General features: G+C 35.3%; 1 protein-coding gene across 1 annotated transcript; it reads right to left on the bottom strand.

Moving 5' to 3' along the window:
• Positions 1–2,463: 2,463 nt before the first annotated feature.
• PEX13 (peroxisomal biogenesis factor 13) lies at positions 2,464–20,317 on the bottom strand. Its single transcript, XM_047853018.1, has 4 exons — positions 20,182–20,317; positions 6,447–7,141; positions 5,555–5,680; positions 2,464–3,237 (listed from the first exon to the last, which is right to left on the bottom strand). Exons 1-4 carry the CDS (start codon positions 20,271–20,273, stop codon positions 2,939–2,941), a joined length of 1,212 nt encoding a protein of 403 aa, XP_047708974.1. The 5' UTR covers positions 20,274–20,317; the 3' UTR covers positions 2,464–2,938.
• Between the last annotated feature and the right edge of the window lie 276 nt (positions 20,318–20,593).

Here is a 20,593-nt window from a genome sequence, read left to right as displayed (position 1 = left end):
TACATTTTTTAAGGAGTACTCTCACGTGAGACAGATGTAGCAGCTATGCCCCATGTTATTAGTGAGGAAACTGAAAAATACTGTGAGCTAAATCTTGCAGTAAGTTCATAGTGGTAACCAGACTAGCAAATAGATCTCCCAAAACCTAGACTTGTGGTCTTGTATTTATAACCTTTTAGGTTTTTATTTTTATATAATTGTAAATCTGATATTTTTCTTTACATCACAAGGAAATAGAACAAATTGGTTTGCAGTAGTTAATATATACAATGATATGAAGAAAAATAGAGACTTTTTATATTAATTTCAACCTGCAAAGAGTTAACAGTTTATCTTCAAAAAATGTCAACCAAGTTTAATATACTTTTATTTGTCCAGTAAAAGTAACTTCACAATCTATTCAAAATGAAATTTTAACTGAAGAACAATTTCTGTTCTTTTTTCCATCAAAGAAAGCAGAAGATAAAAGACAGCTATATTCAAGTAAACATATAATTATGACATAAAGATAGACTGAATCAAGTACCTACATAAAATGTTAAAACATGAAAATTTATAGTCCTCTTACCTTTTCCTTTCTAAACTGATGAAATACAATCAGAAAAATTTTTTAAATGAAATCTGTTTTCTTACTGTAACTTGTGATTTATTGTTCTGTTTAATTGAAAATGTTTTGGTTTCAGTTAGTAATTTCTGTAAAGTAGTACTCCTTAAATAAGTTTCTAAAAACAATAATAGATCTGTGAACATTACATTTAATCTCAACTAAAAAATTACACTAAAACTATCATGATAAAAAAGGCTACAAAATTTCTCTGCTTATTTTCCTAAATTCCTTTTACAAAATTCTAATCGAAAAGGAATTTTCAGAAATAGTTACCAGATAACGTATATTGCAATTTAGCATACTTAACCAAAAAACAAATACCCTAAGAAAAGTGAAATTGTTTTTGTCATTCATTCTGTGCTATACTCTTCTCCCTAGGCACCTTTAATAGTCACAAATTCTATCCTTAATGCCTCAGCATTTCACCCCTACTTGACTTGACTTCTAGCAATCAATTTAGATGTTTCGTTAAAAAATTTTTTTTTAAATGTTTATTTTTGAGAGAGACAGAGAGAGCAGGGGTGGGGGGCAGAGAGAGAGGGGGATGGAGGATCTGAAGCAGGCTCTGCGCTGACAGCACAGAGACTGATGCAGGGCTTGAACTCATGAACTGTAAGATCATGACCTGAGCCAAAGCTGGACGCTTAACACACTGAGCAACCCAAGCACCCCCAATTTACATGTTTGAACACCAAATTTAATAATTTGCTTTATCAAAAATTGTTTCAAGGACAAAATCTCCATAGATTACTCTAACAAAACCAGAACCTCTAATTGTAGAACACAAATGGAAAATAATATGCAAGGAACTTTATCTCAACTTGAAGACTAAGTATCTCGGTGTTTGAAAAATAGGCTTAAGATAAATAAATTTTACTATCTTATTATTTTTTTCTGCACAGGGTCAATATTTGTATTTTAAATTATATGTTTAAATTATATGTTACTTATTATATTGTCATTTCAAAGGAGAGGCTCCCAAAAAGACTTTAGTAAAGTTCCATGCTATATATTTGTATATATGTATATATCTGGATCTTCTATGTTTTAGTGTGAACTATTCTAGAATTATTGACAACATAAAGTCTGTAAGAAGATGAAAATACTAAATCAAAATCTTTATCAAATAGTCCCAGGCTTTCAGCAAGTATCTGTAAATGTATTTTTGTACACCTGTATTCCTGAAAGTATTATTTTGTACTATGATCACAACGTTTAGGTTTTCCAATTTTGTATGATTTTCCAATTTTATGGCTAAATATTCAGTGAAGTTTAACTGCATTTAAAGTCATTATTAAATATAAAACAAGTTGTATAGTATTATCATATGCTAAATGGCATTGCGTTTATAGTCTCAGTAGTAAAAACTAAACCTAACAGAATGTGTATCCAATGTGACACGTTTTCAATGTTTACAGAACAGCCTGAATATGGAATTTAAAAAGTAATTATACGAGGGAAAAGCAGAGAATCCATGAAAAGATATAAATCATTACCGCTGGAAATGATTATACTGTAATGTGTAACTTTGAAGGATTTGAGTCTTGGCTGGAGAAAAATAAAGTAAATCTTTCATATATTCTGATTTATCCAGGATGAAAACTAGTCATATTGTAAAGGGATAAAACATTCCATGATCATCAGAAGAAATGGAAATAATCTGTAAGAAAGAGAATTTTCAGCCTTTTTTACTAGCAGGAAAAACTATAAGGGCTAAATATCACTCTAGAACCATGCTTCTAGTGACCTTTTCAAGACCTTTTCAAGATGAATTTTTAAAAATACAATAAAAGGTAAAAGTATTAATTGTTAGTAGATAAAAATATATTACTGCCTAAAGCAAACCCAAGACTGCATATAACACAGATCAGAAAATTTTTATTATTCAGTTTAATTAAAGTTGTTAAAAAAAAAATTAGCCTTTTGCCTGTTCTCATATTTGTGTGTTATCACCCGTTATCTGAGGATTCCAAATCAATTCCAAATCTCTAACTTTAAAAAGCATTAATGACCCCTACTGTAGCAAACAGTGTATTCTATAGTTCATTAAACTTATTCTTTCAATAAACACAGGATTTTATATAAGATGAAAATGACAGCAGTCTCCATAATCTTAAAAGCTAGGTGAAACAAATACCCTCATGGTCTAAGAACTCATAAAATGTAACCAGGTCACTAGACCAACATACTAGTGTACAACTTTAATAATTTCTAGCAGCAAAACACCTGGAATAGCCATTAACAAATGTGTTCATTGGATTGTAGATTAATTTCTTTGTAAGAAGGAATTTTTAAAAAGTATAGTTCAATTGCAGGCAAACATGAAAGATATCAAAGATCTTGTTTATCTCCACCTTTCCCAGTGGAATCAGGTGCAACTGGAACCTTATTAGTCTCAACAAAAACAGATTCAAAGGCAGCTTCCTGTTCATCCAAAGAATCAGCAGCCGTGGCTCCTTTAATTAGTGTTGTGTTGGTAAAAGATTGTTGCTGCTTGGAAATTTTACTGGATTCCATTGCTTTTCTACCTCTTCTTTTACCAAGAATTTTGACATAATTAGCAGGTATAAGTCCTGTTGTTTGACCATCAAGACTAGCCAGAAGCCAACCACGCACTTTGGGTTGCTGTTCTGATGGAAGAAAAGACAGCCTTGTAATTATAACACATTTTGGAGTCCAACAAAATATTAATAATAAAATATTAATATCTGTTACACTTACACAATAAAATACATAAACAAATACATATATTCAAAATCAAATGAGTAGCCTTAACAGTTCTAGAGTCCCTTCTTACAATTTATACTTTTTATTTTATACTTACTATATTTTCAGCCTTGAAGAACATGAAGTTTATTATTAGTTGGTCCATTCATAGAGTAAGGAGATTCAATTCTCCTAAAAGCTAAAACTAACATCACTGTTTTTCATATTTTTTTCAATATATGAAATTTATTGTCAAATTGGTTTCCATACAACATCCAGTGCTCATCCCAAAAGATGCCCTCTTCAATACCCATCACCCACCCTCCCCTCCCTCCCACCCCCCATCAACCTTCAGTTTGTTCTCAGTTTTTAAGAGTCTCTTATGCTTTGGCTCTCTCCCATGTCTTTCATATTTTAAACTGAAATTTAAGAAATGAATTTCTCAGTCCTTCTCAATATAAGTTACAGGGAAGTATAGAAAATACATACCTTTATACAAGCCAAATTTCTTTACGTAACTTTTGGCCAAAATACAAAATTCATTCCATGTGATTGTGATGAATAATTCTGAAGATACTGAATGCTAACTTTAATCCAAGATAGGCAAAAATAAAGACCTCAGTTATCTCTAGGCACATGACAAAAAGGTAAGGCAGTACTCTAAGCTTAAAGTAGGAAAGATTTATTTAATATATTCAATTTTGTTTTTTGGTATTTTAAAGATTACTCATATCTTTAAAAAGCTGTTTAACTGTTAGGGTTTTAGGTCAACACTATAAGTTAGGCACAATATAACATTTTTATGTTTAATACTCTACAATAGAGAATAAATAAAACACTTAAAATCAACCATGTCTGTGACTGATTTTGTTCTAAATGCTCAAATGTATTTTGGGCAAAGGAAGAAAACAAAGAAGCAAAGCTAAAGTGTTAAGAGGTGTCATTAGTGGAAGAATAATATGAGATATAAAATTTTCCTGAAATACTATAATTGAAAGAAACCACACTTGATCTTTATACTTTATTTAGATTAAAGCTAATTATTTGTATGGGTCTAACAATAAATCTTAAAAAGAAATCACTCTTTTGTAATCCAAAATAGGAAAGTGCTATTTTCACTAGAAGAAAAATATGAATCTAATACTTAGAAGCCTAGGTTTTGTGTATGAGGGATGAGGCAGAGATTTAGCAAATTTGATCCAAAATTTTCAATTATTTATACAATAAATTATGTGAACATGGAAGATATTTTTTCCCTATGTAATGACTAGAACCAATTAAAGGCTCAAGTTTCCATTAATAGATCACATGGAAAACAGCCAAAGGGGTTACACGTACAGGTTCTGAAGTCAGACAAACCTAGGTTCATAGTCCAGCTCCATCACACCTTAGCTTTGTGATCCCATTTAATTATTCTGAGTCTCTGTTTTCTCATAAGTAAAAAAAGGTCAGGATAATAATAGTACCTACATCACAGCATTATTATAAGAGTTAAATGAAAGATATATAGTGCCTTATCCTATAAAGGATAGCTGTTACTATTGTTACTAGTATTTTTACCAACAAAATGTTACTCTTCCTAGTAAACCTGAATCCCCACAAACACACAAAAATCTTTTTTTTTTTTTTTTTTGCAAATCCATAAAAATTCTGATCATCCTTACTGAGGAAAGCTAAGGGAAAAGGCCATTTTACCTGGAACCATTAAAAACTATTAGTGACCTGGTTCAAAAATAAACCTGTGATGTGTATAAATTCCTTGCTGAAGTTCTTTAATACTTCATGACAGTAATTCCTAAAATATTCATGTTGGGAGTTTCTGAAGTAAACTAGTCAAATAAAAAAGAAAGCAATACCAGTCTGAGCAATTAAAGACTGACAGGGATACTTATGTCACAGGAGAATTTCTTCGGGTTGTTAGATTTGTTACATGTAGTGTTAATCTCATGTTTTTGTGTGGGGATTAACAGAGTTTGGAATTCAAGTTTTGAGTTTATAAGTGATTATATACATAAACAAAATATTTCCTTATCTCAGTGAAATACTATTGGAACAACCCTGTTGAGCATTTTTCTTCCACATCCCTGGATCTGGAAGGTCTAAACTGACACAAAAGAGAAATACTAGCAACTACTTCTGAGTTAACGAACAAGGACCAAGATCTTTTGTTGCAGTTTTTAATAGTACATTTACAAATTCAAAAAATTCATGGGTAATTTCAATTTATTCATGTTTTGTTACCTTTGAGAGCTAAGTTTAGCATATCACCAGCACGGAAAGAAATTTCTTCTTCGGACACAGCAGCAAAATCATATTCTGCTCTAGCAACTACATGGTCATCCTCACCACTTGCCCAGTTGGTGTTGTCTACAAACCAAATTAAGAATTAAAGTTAGGGTTAGTGTTCACTGGCTATGGTGTAAACTGTATAAATCTATTTGCCAAGAGAAAAGCACCACCCTCCACCAAAGTAAATTCTATAATTAACACTATGCAAAATCCAAAAATATGCTCACTAGGATATATATTATGAACCTTCTCCTTTTTTTCAAGGTCAAAATTACAATTACCTGTATATTGTCTTATCCATCCCTGCCAGTAAGTTTTAGAAAGATAAGGGAATTATGTCCTATGCATACCTGTAGCCTCTACAGCATCAAGTTCAGTACCCTGTAAACAGTAGTCAGGCAATGTGTACTCTTACATTAAACAAACAATAAACCAATCAGTAAGCCTGTTTTTGCTATATATTCATTTTCCAGTTTTCAAGTTCTTAACTGAAAATACAATTGGATCAAAATATTAAATACAGGGGCGCCTGGGTGGCGCAGTCGGTTAAGCGTCCGACTTCAGCCAGGTCACGATCTCGCGGTCCGTGAGTTCGAGCCCTGCGTCAGGCTCTGGGCTGATGGCTCAGAGCCTGGAGCCTGTTTCCGATTCTGTGTCTCCCTCTCTCTCTGCCCCTCCCCCGTTCACGCTCTGTCTCTCTCTGTCCCAAAAATAAATAAACGTTGAAAAAAAAATTAAAAAAAAAAATTAAACACAAATGAACACAAAGAGCGTTAATTTAACAAATCTATTCTTAAAATTCGAGATTGTTATGTGGTTTTTGAACCTATTCTATTACTCTTACCTGTGACTTCATCATTATGGGTAGACAGAAGTTTCCAGATGAGGTAAGGACCACCAAGGATAACAGCAAAGAACAAGAATATTGGCCAAGATTTGGCTGAATTAGCTGCTTTGTCCTCGGCACCAAGGCAAGCCACAGTTCCTTCACTTTCTGCCCACAGGTCCTCATTCTCAGAGCCTCTTCTTAAACCTATCATCCACTGTAACCGTCTGTAGAGATACCTTATAGTCCTAACTAATGCAAAAGCTGAAAAAACCTTTGTGAAATGTATTTTTAATCGGGAAAAGTGATTTGCTACATCCAATACAGCCCTGAAACTGTTATAGACAGCTGAAAAGGTAGCATCCATCATCATACTGACAGAGGCAAATGCATGCACAATACTTTCAATGGACTGAAATGCACCTCTGCTGCTTTCTTCAGCTTGCTGAACAAATCTACTGGGTGGCAGATCATCTACACGGAGGCGGTTATAGCCCAACCCATTATATCCATAACTATAAGGGCTATAGCTTCCATAAAACGAATTTCCATAGGCACCATATCCTGAAGAAAATGAACTGTAAGCAGGTCTGAAAGTATTCACATTGCTGCTTCCTGTCTGCTGTGATGGCCTTGGAAGAATAGGTGGGGGCACTCTGGTAAGTGTTGGTTGTCCAGGTCTTGTCAATAAACTAGGACCCAAATCAGCAGATCTAAAAAAAAAAAAAAAAAAAAAAAAGATTCAAAATAGTATCTTAAGCACATAATAAATTCAATTCAAAGTAACTATTAAACACCTCTTACATACCCAGTGTTAATGACAGATCTACTGAAGAGGTGGTAAGAATAAGGATTAGTCTCTAATACCTACATGCTTAGAATCTCAGTGTTAAAATGAACAAGATAAAAGAGCTGACTAAACTCTGCTATTTTCTTGTTTACTTGCTAGCATTATTAGCAGTATCTTCAACCTATTTTCTCAGGGTTAGTTACAACTAGGTATTTGTCCATCCTTGCCCCTAAATGGCACTATCTTAATCACTATAGTTTTATAATAGGTCTTAGCAGTATTCAATAAAACACGTCCTCCTCCAATGTTCTTCATCTTCAAGAGTGTTTTAGCTTTTTTGACCCTTTGAATTTCCATATACATTTTAGAATCAGAGCTTTAAGTTCCACACCCTCTCCCTCAAAAAAACCCTATTGAGGGGTGCCTGGGTGGCTCAGTTAAATGGCTGATTCTTAGTTTCGGCTCAGTTCATGATCTCATAGTCTGTGAGTTCAAGCCACACTGACAGCGCAGAGCCTGCTTGGGATTCTCCCTCTTTCTCTGCCCCAAGTGCATGCACTCTCTTTTTCTCTCTCTCTCAAAATAAATAAACATTTAAAAAAATACTTACAAAAAAACCCTATTGAGATTGTTTGGGATTACAATGAATCTGTAGGTTAATTTGAGATAAACCATATCTTTATAATATTTAGAGTTTCAACCCACATTTATTAGGTTTTTGTTTTGTTTTGAGAGAGACACAGAGCACAAGTGTGCAGGAGAGGGAGAGGGGAGAAAGAAATTCTCAAGCAGGCTCTATGGAGGCCCAGATGTAGGGCTGGATCTCACAACCTCAGCTGAAATCAAGAAATCAAGAGTCAGACACTAAACCAACTGAACCAATCAGGCGGCCCCATCAGATCTTTTAAAGATTTTTCTGAATAATGGTTTTTAAACTTTAAGTTTCCATACTGTTTTATAGTTTCCTTGTGGCAGGTTTTCTTTAGATTTATTCCTGTATATTTGATATTTTCTGATGCTACTATAAATGGTGTCTTCTAAAATTTCACTTTGATACTGTTATGTAGAAATAATGGATTTTTTTTTTAATATGGTGCTTATATCCAACAAACTTGTTTTTGATTCTTCTGGATTTTCAATTAAGGATTTGCAGTCATACTGTATGTGAATGATAGGTATATTTCCAATTCTTACAGTTTTGATTATTAAAGAAGGTATTGCACCTAAGACATGTGTCCAATCTTGAACAGAAGTGATTAATAGGCATTCTTGTCTCATTTCTGATCTCAAAGAGAAATTTCTCAACATGTAACCATTATTATGTTTACTGTAGAGTTATTGTAAATTTAGTAATTTGTTTTCTATTTCTATTTGCTAAGAGTTTTTACCATGAACATTGAATTTATCAAATGATTTCTCAACATCAAGATGATTATGATTTTAATTACAAATTCAATTTCTTTAGTATCATGCTACTTAAAATATGGTTTGTCGATCAGTGCTAATTTATGAGTCATATGCACTGACCTATAATGAGAAAAGTACAACAAATAAGACTGTTTAAGCAATCTGACATTGTTATATTTTTACTGTATTTTATAAAGGTATTAGGTATCAGCACAAATATTTTGAGAAGCATTGCTGTATAATTATAAGACTACTCCTTTTCTCTATTTAAAAACATTTTTTTTTAATGTTTACTTTTGAAAGAGAGAGAGAGACTGGGAGACACAGAATCTGAAGCAGGCTCCAGGCTCAGCGCTATCAGCAGAGCCTGACATGGGGCTCGAACCCACAAACCATTAGATCATGACCTGAGCTGTCAGACGCTTAACTGACTGAGCCACCCAGGCACCCCTCATTTTCTCTGTTTTTAAATTATACCTTGCTTAATCCTCTAAATCTCTTCCCATCCTTTCTGCATTTTCTGCCCTTTTGTCTCTTTGTGCAAAAATATGTTGGATATGTTCTTCCTAATTATCCTTTAGGTCCTGCTATTCAAAAGGGCCAATACATCACAAAATAAGTATCTTGTACCATAATGTGAATGAACTCTTTTAAAAAAAATTTTTTAAGCTTATTTATTTTTAAGAGAGAGAGTGTGTGTGAGTGGGGCAGGGGCAGATAGAGAGGGGGACAGAGGACCTGAAGCAGGCTCTGTACTGACAGCAGAGAGCCTGATGTGGGGCTCAAACTCACAAACTGTGAGATCATGATCTGAGCCAAAGGCAGATGCTTAACCAACTGAGCCACCCAGGTGCCTCTTTATCAATGAATTCTTAATGCCAACTGAACTAAATAGTGTGCTTAGTATTAATGTTGCTTTACATTCTGGACAAAGTTTCATTATCTTTTTGTGGGCTGCTAATTTATAGTTTGAAAACAGCAGCCAGTCTTGGTAGCTACAGAACACACTTAGAACGTTGCTCTAAGTCACTAATTATCTCTGTAGCAGTGTCTAAACTGTTGCTAAACCCAATGAGTTACTAAGTTTGGTTACTGCATTTTTGTTCTACATATTCCTTTTCCTTTTGATAGTTTCCAATTATCTGCCAAAATTCCTTGTTTTCTTCTATTGCCTTCAACATATTAAACATTTTAAATTTATGTTAAAGTCTGTTCAGTAACTCCAATTTCTAGAGTCCCTTTGAAATCTGTTTTCTCATCTGTTGTTTCACTTAGTTTCAATTTATATTATCTAATATCCTTCTGGGTCCTGCTATTTGATTTTGCTTATGCATGAGACATACATGAAGAATTGTGGCAAGAATTTGAGACTCTGGATGATGCTCTCTTCCTCTAGGTGTATTTCATTCTGGATACTATTTTCTGAACTATCCTCTAGTTTGCTTCAGGCAAACTAGCCTGCTAAAGCTATTATCAATCCATGATTGTCCCTAATCTAATTTCAGGGATTGAGATGATCTGAAGCTGGGTTTATGCTCCTGTAAGGGAGTGTCTGCTTCTTTTATACTCTCATATCTAGATAGATGTATCTTTTTAGGGTCATAACACAAGGTATGGGTAATTTATCAGCACCCTGTCTTGGAGGACTACTAGACTCTAACCATACTCCAAGAATCTGTCGAAGGTGCTCTTCAACTAGCTTCCCATCATCTAAACTGCTTCTTTTGGAATCAGCAGCAGCTTCTATGAGAATCTACTCTCACCTTTGTGGATTTCCATCTTTCTCTTTTTCCATCTTTTGGATCTGGGCTCCATAAATCTTTACCTTATTTATTCTATAATGCATTCAAGCAGATGTTTTTATATTCTGCCTAGCTTTTCTATTTGTCCTTAATAGCGTTGTTTTTTTTCCCTTAAATTATTCTACTGTCATCAGAAGTCCTTCCCACAATTCTTTGTCCATCATCGTACAGTATCTTACATTTGTATACATGTCTGCCTCTTCTACAAGGTGAGCTCCTCATAGGTGCAGGAGTTATCCTTGTTTCTCCATCAACTACTACAGTGCTTAGCATATAAAAGGTACTGATACAACCACTATGCTGAAGTCTCTTTTTAGTGAATATTTAAAACACATATATCACACAGATCATTAATACAGATTATTTTTTCTTTATATATCCTTCTTTTATAAGTTTTGATGAATATGTTAGTTTAAAAATTGTAAGGAATTAAATGTAAATACTTAATAAAAAAAAAGAAAGTTTCTTCCAACTCTTCTCTGGTTGTAATGCTATTTTTGGCATATACAAGTACATTCAGTGTCCACATTCCATCCGGCCTTCTGTTACAACCAGCAAAATGAGAAACCAACACACCTACAACTTATAACAAAAGATGTATATTCTGTGCTGAACGTGCCAAAAGTCTTACCAACCCAACTTTTTATTTTGAAAAATTTCAAACAGAAAAAAAAGTTGAAAGTACAATGAATACCCTCATTTCTTCTATCTAGATTCAACAACTATTATTGTTTTGCCACATGAACTTTCTTTCTCTCACTGTCTAGTCTTTTAAAAATTCTTGAACCATTTGAAATTAACTTGCAGACTTGATACATTACTCCTAAATACTTCAACATGTTACTTCCTAAGAGCAAAGATATTTCAGAAAAAACATAATGCCATTTTCACATCTCTAAAAATTAACAATTCCATATCATTATCCAATTAAAATTCAACACATATCCATTACCCTCAAGTGTCTTCAAACAGTTTTATTGAGATACCAGAGGTGTACAACTACCAACCTATGTAATTCCAGAACATTTTTAGCATCCCAGTAAGAAATCCCACATTCATTAGCAGTCACTACCTATTTCTTGCTCTATTCCCTATCCTAGGCAATGACTAATCTAAATTCTGTCTCTATAGGTTTGTCTATTCTGGTGATTTCACATATAGTTAATTCTTGTTATTTGCGATAGTCATAGTCTATAAATTTGCTATGAACATCTAATTAACAAATAGAATCATTGTTCCTGGCGGAAACAATGCACTTCAGCATTATACTTAGAGGCCGTTTTAAAATAGCAAAATCACCAACAAAAATATGAAAAATGTGGCATCCATTTGGTTGTTAAAAGGACACCTGCTTAAAGCTTAAAGCTAAAACAAGAAGCAGGAGTGTTGCTTTGTTCAATCTCAGCTCATCTCATCTGAGATGACTCAAATCTTTTGCCACCCTATCCATGTCTGTGAATGATCATGAAAGCGTCATGAGCATTGATTTGGGGGTTACAATAAATTTTAGTGAGGAGAATTAGAAAATTTGGCATCTGCAAATAATGAGAATCTACTGTAAATGAATCATACAACATATAGTATTTTGTGACTGGCTACTTTTACTTAATGTAATGTTTTGAAGTTTCATCCATATTGTAGCATTTATCACTTTATTCCTGTTTCCTGCTGAGTTATATTTATTTATGCATCAGTTGATAGATATAGTGTTGTTTCCACTTTTTGGCTTTTGTGACTGTTATCATAAACATTTATGTACAAATTTTTGTGTGAACATACGCTTTCATATCTCTTGGGTATATATACCTAGGCATGGAATTGGTGGATCATAGAGTAACTATGCTTAACCTTCTATGGCACTGCCAGATTGTCTTCCAAAGCAACTGTACCATTTTATATTCCTATCAGTAGTGCATGAGGGTTCCAATTTCTCCACATCTTTGCCAATACTTGTTATTATTTATCTTTTTCATTATAGCCAACCTAGTGGGTATGAAGTGGTATCTCATTGTGATTTTGTTTTGCATGTCCCTGACAGTTAATGATGTTGAGTATCTTTTCATGTGCTTATTTTCCAGTTTTATTATTTTTTTAATGTTTATTTCTGAGACAGAGATAGAGCATGAGTGGGGGAGGGGCAGAGAGAGAGGGAGACACAGAATCCGAAGCAGGCTCCAGGCTCCAAGCTGTCAGCACAGAGCCTGACGCAGGGCTCGAACTCACAAACCGTGAGATCATGCCCTGAACTGAAGTCGGTCGCTCAACCGACTGAGCCACCCAGGTGCCCCTTATTTGCCAGTTTTAAATCATCTCTGGAGAAATGTGTATTTAGATATTTTGCCCATTTGAAAAATTACGGTACTTGCCTTTTTATCATTGAGTTTTAAGAGTCAAATGTCTTTTAGGTTGTTGTGGGTTTTTTTTAACAAAAATTCAATTAAGGTTCACACACTGCATTTGGTTGTTTGTCTCCTCATTTCTTCTAAATTAGAATCATTCCATTTTTTGGAATGCCCTGGACTTTTTGAAGAGTCCAGCCAGTTTTCTTTTAGAATGTCTTACATTCTAAATCTGTGTTTTCCCAAAATGTTGTTTAAATATATCTCTATCCTCTACATTTCCAGTTAAATTAAACATTGCATCTAAAGGTTTAATTAGAATCATGTTAACATTTTTGGCAAGAATAATTCATGGGTTATGTTTACTTCATATTGTATCACATCACAAAAAGTAGAACCAAACTTTAAAAAGGGTCAGGTGACTAACAGTGTAGTTATTTCCTGGTTTTCATAAAGCAGCTCTGCTCTAAAGTAGGAGCAATAATAGATAAAACAAAAAGAACAAATAGCATATCTAGATTTACATAACAGAAACCAAGCAGAAATGTAAAATGATTGGAAGGGTGATGCTACAGGCCTACTCAATTCTGGGTTTGAAATCAGGTAGTGACAACCAGGACTTAGACTTCTAGGAAGTAACAAGAACTAACGGTGCTCCTTTCTAATGGAAATAATTCACTGCTTGAAGCTGTGGCCTGGGATGCATCACTTTGGCTTCTAAAAAGAGATTATGAAACTTGCTGACAGTAGTTTAAGATTTTTAGAAAGTTACAGAACTAAGAAGGGTAGGACTCTGACTAGGCCTCAAGACCAGGAAATGAAACAACTACTGACTCAGTGACTTTATCTTTGATATCCTTAATCTAAGCCACCATTTTTACACCTGATTCTTACATGGGAGGGTGCATGCTGAAGGAGCAGGGAGAGTCAATAGAAAACCTACTAGACACAGAGAGATAAATGGAAGGGAAAGGAGAGGAAACAGAACTCAAAAATGCCTATTCAAAACAAACATATCAAAAATGCCGTACACAAGAAGAAATAAAAACATTAAGAACCAAACTAACAAAAATCAACAATTAGAATGAAAATCCAAGGAAAAATAAGTTTCATGTAACAGCTCAACAAGGATTGCAAATATGTTTAAAAAAATTTTTTTAAACATTTATTTATTTTTGAGACAGAGAGAGACAGAGCATGAATGGGGGAAGGTCAGAGAGAGAGGGAGACACAGAATCCGAAACAGGCTCCAGGCTCTGAGCTGTCAGCACAGAGCCCGACGCGGGGCTCGAACTCACAGACCACGAGATCATGACGTGAGCCGAAGTTGGACGTTTAACTGACTGAGCCACCCAGGTGCCCTGCAAATATGTTTAAAATAGACATCAATGAAGCAATGACATCTGTGAAATAAAAATTGAAATGAAATAAAAACATGTAAATATGAAGAAAACTCCATTACAAAGCTTAGACATGATGCTCACAGCCACAGGGATTATCTTGCAACTATGAGGCAAAAAGAAAATTAGTTGTAGACTAAGGAACACAGTGAAAATATAGAAAGAACTTGGGGAATTCCACTTCAAGCAATGGCATTCTAGGTAATCAGACTAATCCTGCCACTAAAAAAAAAAAGTAGAAAAGCTAAAAACATACAACATTACCTGTTTAAAACATGAAAGAACAAGGTACTGAAGAATTTAAAATAACTGAAACTATGAACTTAATGACTGGTTCAGTACCAGATTGGACATTTTGAAAGAAAAACATCAGTGAACTACAAGAGAATTCCGAAGAAAATACCCAGAATGAAGTATGAGTAACAAAAGAATATATACAGAAAGGAGTATAAGGTACCGGCTGTACAGTGAAATACAGAGCATATATGCTGTTGGAGTCAAAGGGGTGAAAAGATGATGGGCCGAAGGAATATTTGAAGAGATAATGGCTGAAACTTTTCTGAAATTAATGAAAGACATCAAATCAGATTCAAGTATCTCTATGAATCCCACCCAAAATAACACAAACGAAACCGTTTACATTGAGGCCCAACAAAGTATAATCGCTAAAAACCAAAAACAAAGAGGAAAATCTTTAAAGCACTGGAGGAAAAAAAGAGATTCCTTTCAAAGAAGAAAGACTAATACAGAAATGGCCCAAACTCTCAGAAAGCTTACAGAAAAAAATTTAAAAAGGGAGCCAGGAAAAACATAGGTTCCTAATGACAATGTTGAGTTAGGAGATCTCTAGACTTTTTGTTAACTAAACAAGAAATGTCTTTATAGTCCAAAACTCAGTAAGTCACATATTATTACTTGTAGTGAAAACTATTCCTGATACAACGTTTAATAGGAGTCCCCCAGAAGAAGAGATGGGAAAAAATATTTCTTCAACAATAGAGATATAATTAGTGAAAATTTTCCTGAATTAAAAGATTGATGGCACAAAAACAGACCCATAGACCAATGGAATAGAATAGAAACCCCAGAACTAGACCCACAAACGTATGGCCAACTCATCTTTGACAAAGCAGGAGAGAACATCCAATGGAAAAAAGACAGCCTCTTTAACAAATGGTGCTGGGAGAACTGGACAGCAACATGCAGATGGATGAAACTAGACCATTTTCTCACACCATTCACAAAAACAAACTCAAAATGGATAAAGGACCTGAATGTGAGACAGGAAACCATCAAAACCCTAGAGGAGAAAGCAGGAAAAAACCTCTCTGACCTCAGCTGCAGCAATCTTTTACTCGACACATCCCCAAAGGCAAGGGAATTAAAAGCAAAAATGAACTACTGGGACCTCATGAAGATAAAAAGCTTCTGCACAGCAAAGGAAACAACCAACAAAACTAAAAGGCAACCTACAGAATGGGAAAAGGTATTTGCAAATGACATATCGGACAAAGGGCTAGTATCCAAAATCTATAAAGAGCTCACCAAACTCCACACCCGAAAAACAAATAACCCAGTGAAGAAATGGGCAGAAAACATGAATAGACACTTCTCTAAAGAAGACATCCAGATGGCCAACAGGCACATGAAAAGATGCTCAATGTCGGTCCTCATCAGGGAAATACAAATCAAAGCCACACTCAGGTATCACCTCACGCCAGTCAGAGTGGCCAAAATGAACAAATCAGGAGACTATGATGCTGGCGAGGATGTGGAGAAACGGGAACCCTCTTGCACTGTTGGTGGGAATGCAAACTGGTGCAGCTGCTCTGGAAAACAGTGTGGAGATTCCTCAAAAAATTAAAAATAGACCTACTCTATGACCCAGCAGTATCACTGCTAGGAATTTACCCAAGGGATACAGGAGTACTGATGCATAGGGGCACTTGTACCCCAATGTTTACAGCAGCACTTTCAACAATAGCCAAATTATGGAAAGAGCCTAAATGTCCATCAACTGACGAATGGATAAAGAAATTGTGGTTTATATACACAATGGAATACTACGTGGCAATGAGAAAGAATGAAATATGGCCTTTTGTAGCAACGTGGATGGAAGTGGAGAGTGTTATGCTAAGTGAAATAAGTCATACAGAGAAAGACAGATACCGTATGTTTTCACTCTTATGTGGATCCTGAGAAACTTAACAGAAGTCCAAGGGGGAGGGGAAGAAAAAAAAAAAAGAGGTTAGAGAGGGAGAGAGCCAAAGCGTAAGAGACTCTTAAAAATTGAGAACTGAGGGTTGATGGGGGGAGGGAGGGTGAGTGATGGGTATTGAGGAGGGCACCTTTTGGGATGAGCACTGGGTGTTGTATGGAAACCAATTTGACAATAAACTTCATATATTGAGAAAAAATAAAATAAAAAGAAAGAAAAGAAAAAAAATAAAAGAAAGATTGAATCCTTACAGTGAAGGATTATGAGTGAGTATGAACACTGTAGCTACTGAGCAGGAGGAAAAAATATACATGTCTGTATATTCATATCTGAACAGAGCATAATAAAGTTGCAGAGGACCAAGGTATCAGGTAAAATCTTAAAGACTACTAAGGAAAAAATAATCTACCTATAAAGGAATAAAAATAAGACTCAAAAGAAAAATTTCTGTACCTATGCAACCTGGAAATAAAGCTAAAAAAGGATAGTGCAAAGAAAGAAAATTACAGGCTAATTTCACCTAGAAATATACATGCAAATATCTTAAAATATTAGAACAGAATTCAGCATTGTATTTTACAAACAATCACAATTAAGCAGTTCATCCAGAAATTTAAGGATTGATTAAATTAGAAAGTTAATTGATGTAAATAAATCACATTTCAAATTTTAAAAAATATATAACGATTATCTCAACAAATTCATAGAAGTCATCCATAATATTTAATACTCCTTCATAATAAAAATCTGAGCAAGGAGATGGAAGTTCAAAAGGAGAACTATCAAAACCAAAAATCAAATATCAAACTTAATAGTGAGACTTGAGAAGCATTCCAATGAAAGTCAAGAGCAATACAAGATTGTTGGTTATCTATGCTGGCTTATTTGTAAATGACAGGACTGCAACATGGAACAAAGAGAATTTCAACCAAACCACCAGAACAAATTAAGTCTGAATTATGCTGGATATAAAAGATGGAAAAGTACTTCATGGAGACAATCACAAAACACAATTGGAGGCAAAAAGTCCGTATTTTCATAAAATATAAAGCTTCAATAAAAATCACAGTAAGTCTTTTTATAATGGCTAAATGTAACAAAGGCAATTATGAAGAACAGCAATGTGGAGAGGTAACTGACATACCGGATATCAAAACTTATTAAAAACTGTGGCGGTTAGAAAGACCAATAGAATCCCAAACAGAACCACACATTTAGGAAAACTGAATGTGATGACATTACAAACTAGCACAGAATATATAAATTAATGGTACTGGGACAGTTATCCACATGGAAAAAAAAAACTAGATTACCTATTTCACATTGATTTTGTACAACAAAGTCAGTTCTAGGTGGATTAAAAATATGAATGTGAAATGCAGAACATGTAAAAAAAATATAGAGAGAGGGGTGCCTGGGTGGCTCAATCAGTTAAGGGTCAGTCTCTTGATTTTGGCTCACATCATCATCTTGTTGTCTGTGAGATCCACGCCCCCACCTCCAGACATCCTCCCCCAGTGCTCTGTGTTGACAGTGTGGAGCCTGTGTGGGATTCTCTGGATGTGTTTCTCTCCCTCTCAAAATGAATAAGCTTAAAAAAAAAAAAAAAAAAAGAGAAAAAAAAAAAGAAAATAGAGAAAAATTTTCTTGATCTAAGACAGGAAGGGTTTCTTAGCCAAGACACAAAAAACACAAACAATAAAATATGAAAATTTTGGCTACATTGAAATTAAAAAGTATCTGTACAACAAAAATGAACACAAATATAAAGCAAAAAGACAAGCCACAGCCTGAAAGATATTAAAAACAAACATAATAGAATTAGTATAGAATTAGAATAAAGGACTCTTACCAAGTTAAGAAGCAAACATATAGCCAATTAAAAAGTGAGCCAAAGATGTCAACAGAAAAATCTCAAATGTCTAATTAACTTTCAAAAAGACAATCTTATTACTAATCAGAGAAGTGCAAATTAAAGATGAAAATATCATTTCACATCCATTAGATTAGCAAATACAGAACTAAAAAATAACATCATCAAGTGTTTGAAAGAATGTAGAGAAACAGAATACCCTGCTAGTGAAAATGTAAAATCTGGTATAAAACCACTTTGGGAAGCAACCTGGCAACAGTTAGTACTTAAAGATAAGCATACCCTCTACCAAGCAATTCTATTCCCAATAACATTATTAGAAAGCCTCTTGGAAATGTGGACAAGGAGAAAGGCACACGAATGGTCACTGAAGTAGTTTTTAATATATAATACTTTAATACAACAGAATAGTTTGTTTTTATATAATAGAATATCCTATGGCAATTAAAATGGACTACAGCTATACGTATGAACAAGATAAATCTCAAAATCAATAATATTTAAGGGGAAAACATTTTGCAAAATGATACACACACATATGATTTGATGTTTAAAAACATAGTGAATACTGTACACACACATATATATAACATATAAACCTAGTACTAAAGTATCAAAACACAATTGGGTACATTAAACACCAAATAGGGACAGTAGTTACAGGAGGAAAGAAGAAAGAGAGGCTTAACCATTTCTGTAATTTTTATTTTTTAAAAAATATGAAAAAATGAGGCAAATCTGGAAAAATGTTAACATTTCTTAAAGCTAGGAGTGAATACACAAGTATTCATTATCTTACTCTCTACTGGTCTCTACGTGTTTAAAATTCACAATGAGAAAAAGTGGGAAAATGGTTAATTTTACATAAACAGAACTTTAACAGGATGTCAGGTATAAAATCTGTCTTCCAAATAGCTGTCCAAACTTTTTTTTAAAAGTCAAATCGCTCATAAAAAAGGTAGCAGAAAGTGTGGCCTCATCTTAACAGTATAATTACGGCTCATTACTTGTTATGTATCTGTCATTATTAAATTAATTTGCTAATATGTTCAAGCATCGTGACGTTTAAATAAGGATTACAAGATTTTAGAACACAGTAGAAATACATTCCAGTATACTGGGGATTTTTAGTTGTTAGGTAAACCTACTGTATGATAGGTGATGACATCCGAATGTCACCACTTAAATTTGGATGTCCAGATCCACCCAACACGAAACAGACAAGGCTGTGAAACTCTTCTCTCGTTCTATTTTAACTTTTTATCCATTTAACACTGATTAAAAACAAATACAAAACACACAGGGCTTAGAAAAATGACACACTATTTTGCACACAAAGGCCATCCATAGGCCTTGGATTTAGAACTCCGCTTAGAAGTTGCTTCTCCAAACCTTTATCCAAAACGTTGCTGAGTTATGCTAGAAAACAACTCAAAGTTGTATAGGCTTGGGTTCCAGTTGCGTAAAAATGACCTTTTGGGCTTTCACCAACTTATTGAGAGGTTGTTAAAAGCTTTGGAGAGACTTTGTTCCCAGTCGAGCCGGGGCTGGGCAAGTGCCAGCCACTCTCATCTGCGGAAGACCGAAAAGTCTAACGCTTTAAAGGGGGTCTAGCAGTTTTGTCACGGCGTCCCGCTAACAGCAAGGGGCTGGAAGCCGCCCCCTTTCTTCCAAGCACCGGGACCCAGTGAGGCGCCCAGAGGCTCCCTGGACAGTGTCCCTACCAAGAGCCGTCAAGTCAGAAACAGCTGTTTGACATCGAAATTCCCCACACTGGCGCCCTGTCCCCACCTTGATACCCTCACCGTTGGGGTTTGGTTGAGGGGGGGAGGGGACACCTCAGCCCAACAACGGCCTCAACCGTCTCCTGCCAAGTTCCCGCTCCAGCCCGTCAAACCCGCGGTCTGAAGAATCCCACACTTACTGGAAAGTGGGGCCGGGTCCTGGTCCTGGCCCGGCCCCCGGAATTCGGCGGGTCTCCCAGGGTTTCGGGGGAGGCGGCGGCTGGGAAGCCATCTCCTCCGCCTCCGCTCACTCCTGGTCCGCGCTGGGACGCTCCAGGCCCGGGTACACTAGTACCTCGCGCGCCAGGCGCAACGGGCAGAATACCGAGCCCTCCACCCCGCCCACCCCTGCAGTCAGGAGGACGTCGCTTGTGGTGCTTTGCTGGCTGGGACTTGAGGATAGGAAGATGCGGCTAATCCACGGGGGTGGGGAACACTCTCTTTATTTGCTTAAGCAAGAATTTCCATTCTAAACCTGAGGCTAAGGGCTCATCGATATTTCTAACAGCGACTACAACTTCCTAGACGTCGGAGTCCACGGAGGCTTCTCTG

The sequence above is a fragment of the Prionailurus viverrinus genome, chromosome A3 (assembly GCF_022837055.1).
Source record: "Prionailurus viverrinus isolate Anna chromosome A3, UM_Priviv_1.0, whole genome shotgun sequence".
Taxonomy (NCBI): Eukaryota; Metazoa; Chordata; class Mammalia; order Carnivora; family Felidae; genus Prionailurus; species Prionailurus viverrinus.
This window is presented reverse-complemented; position numbering and strand designations above follow the sequence as displayed.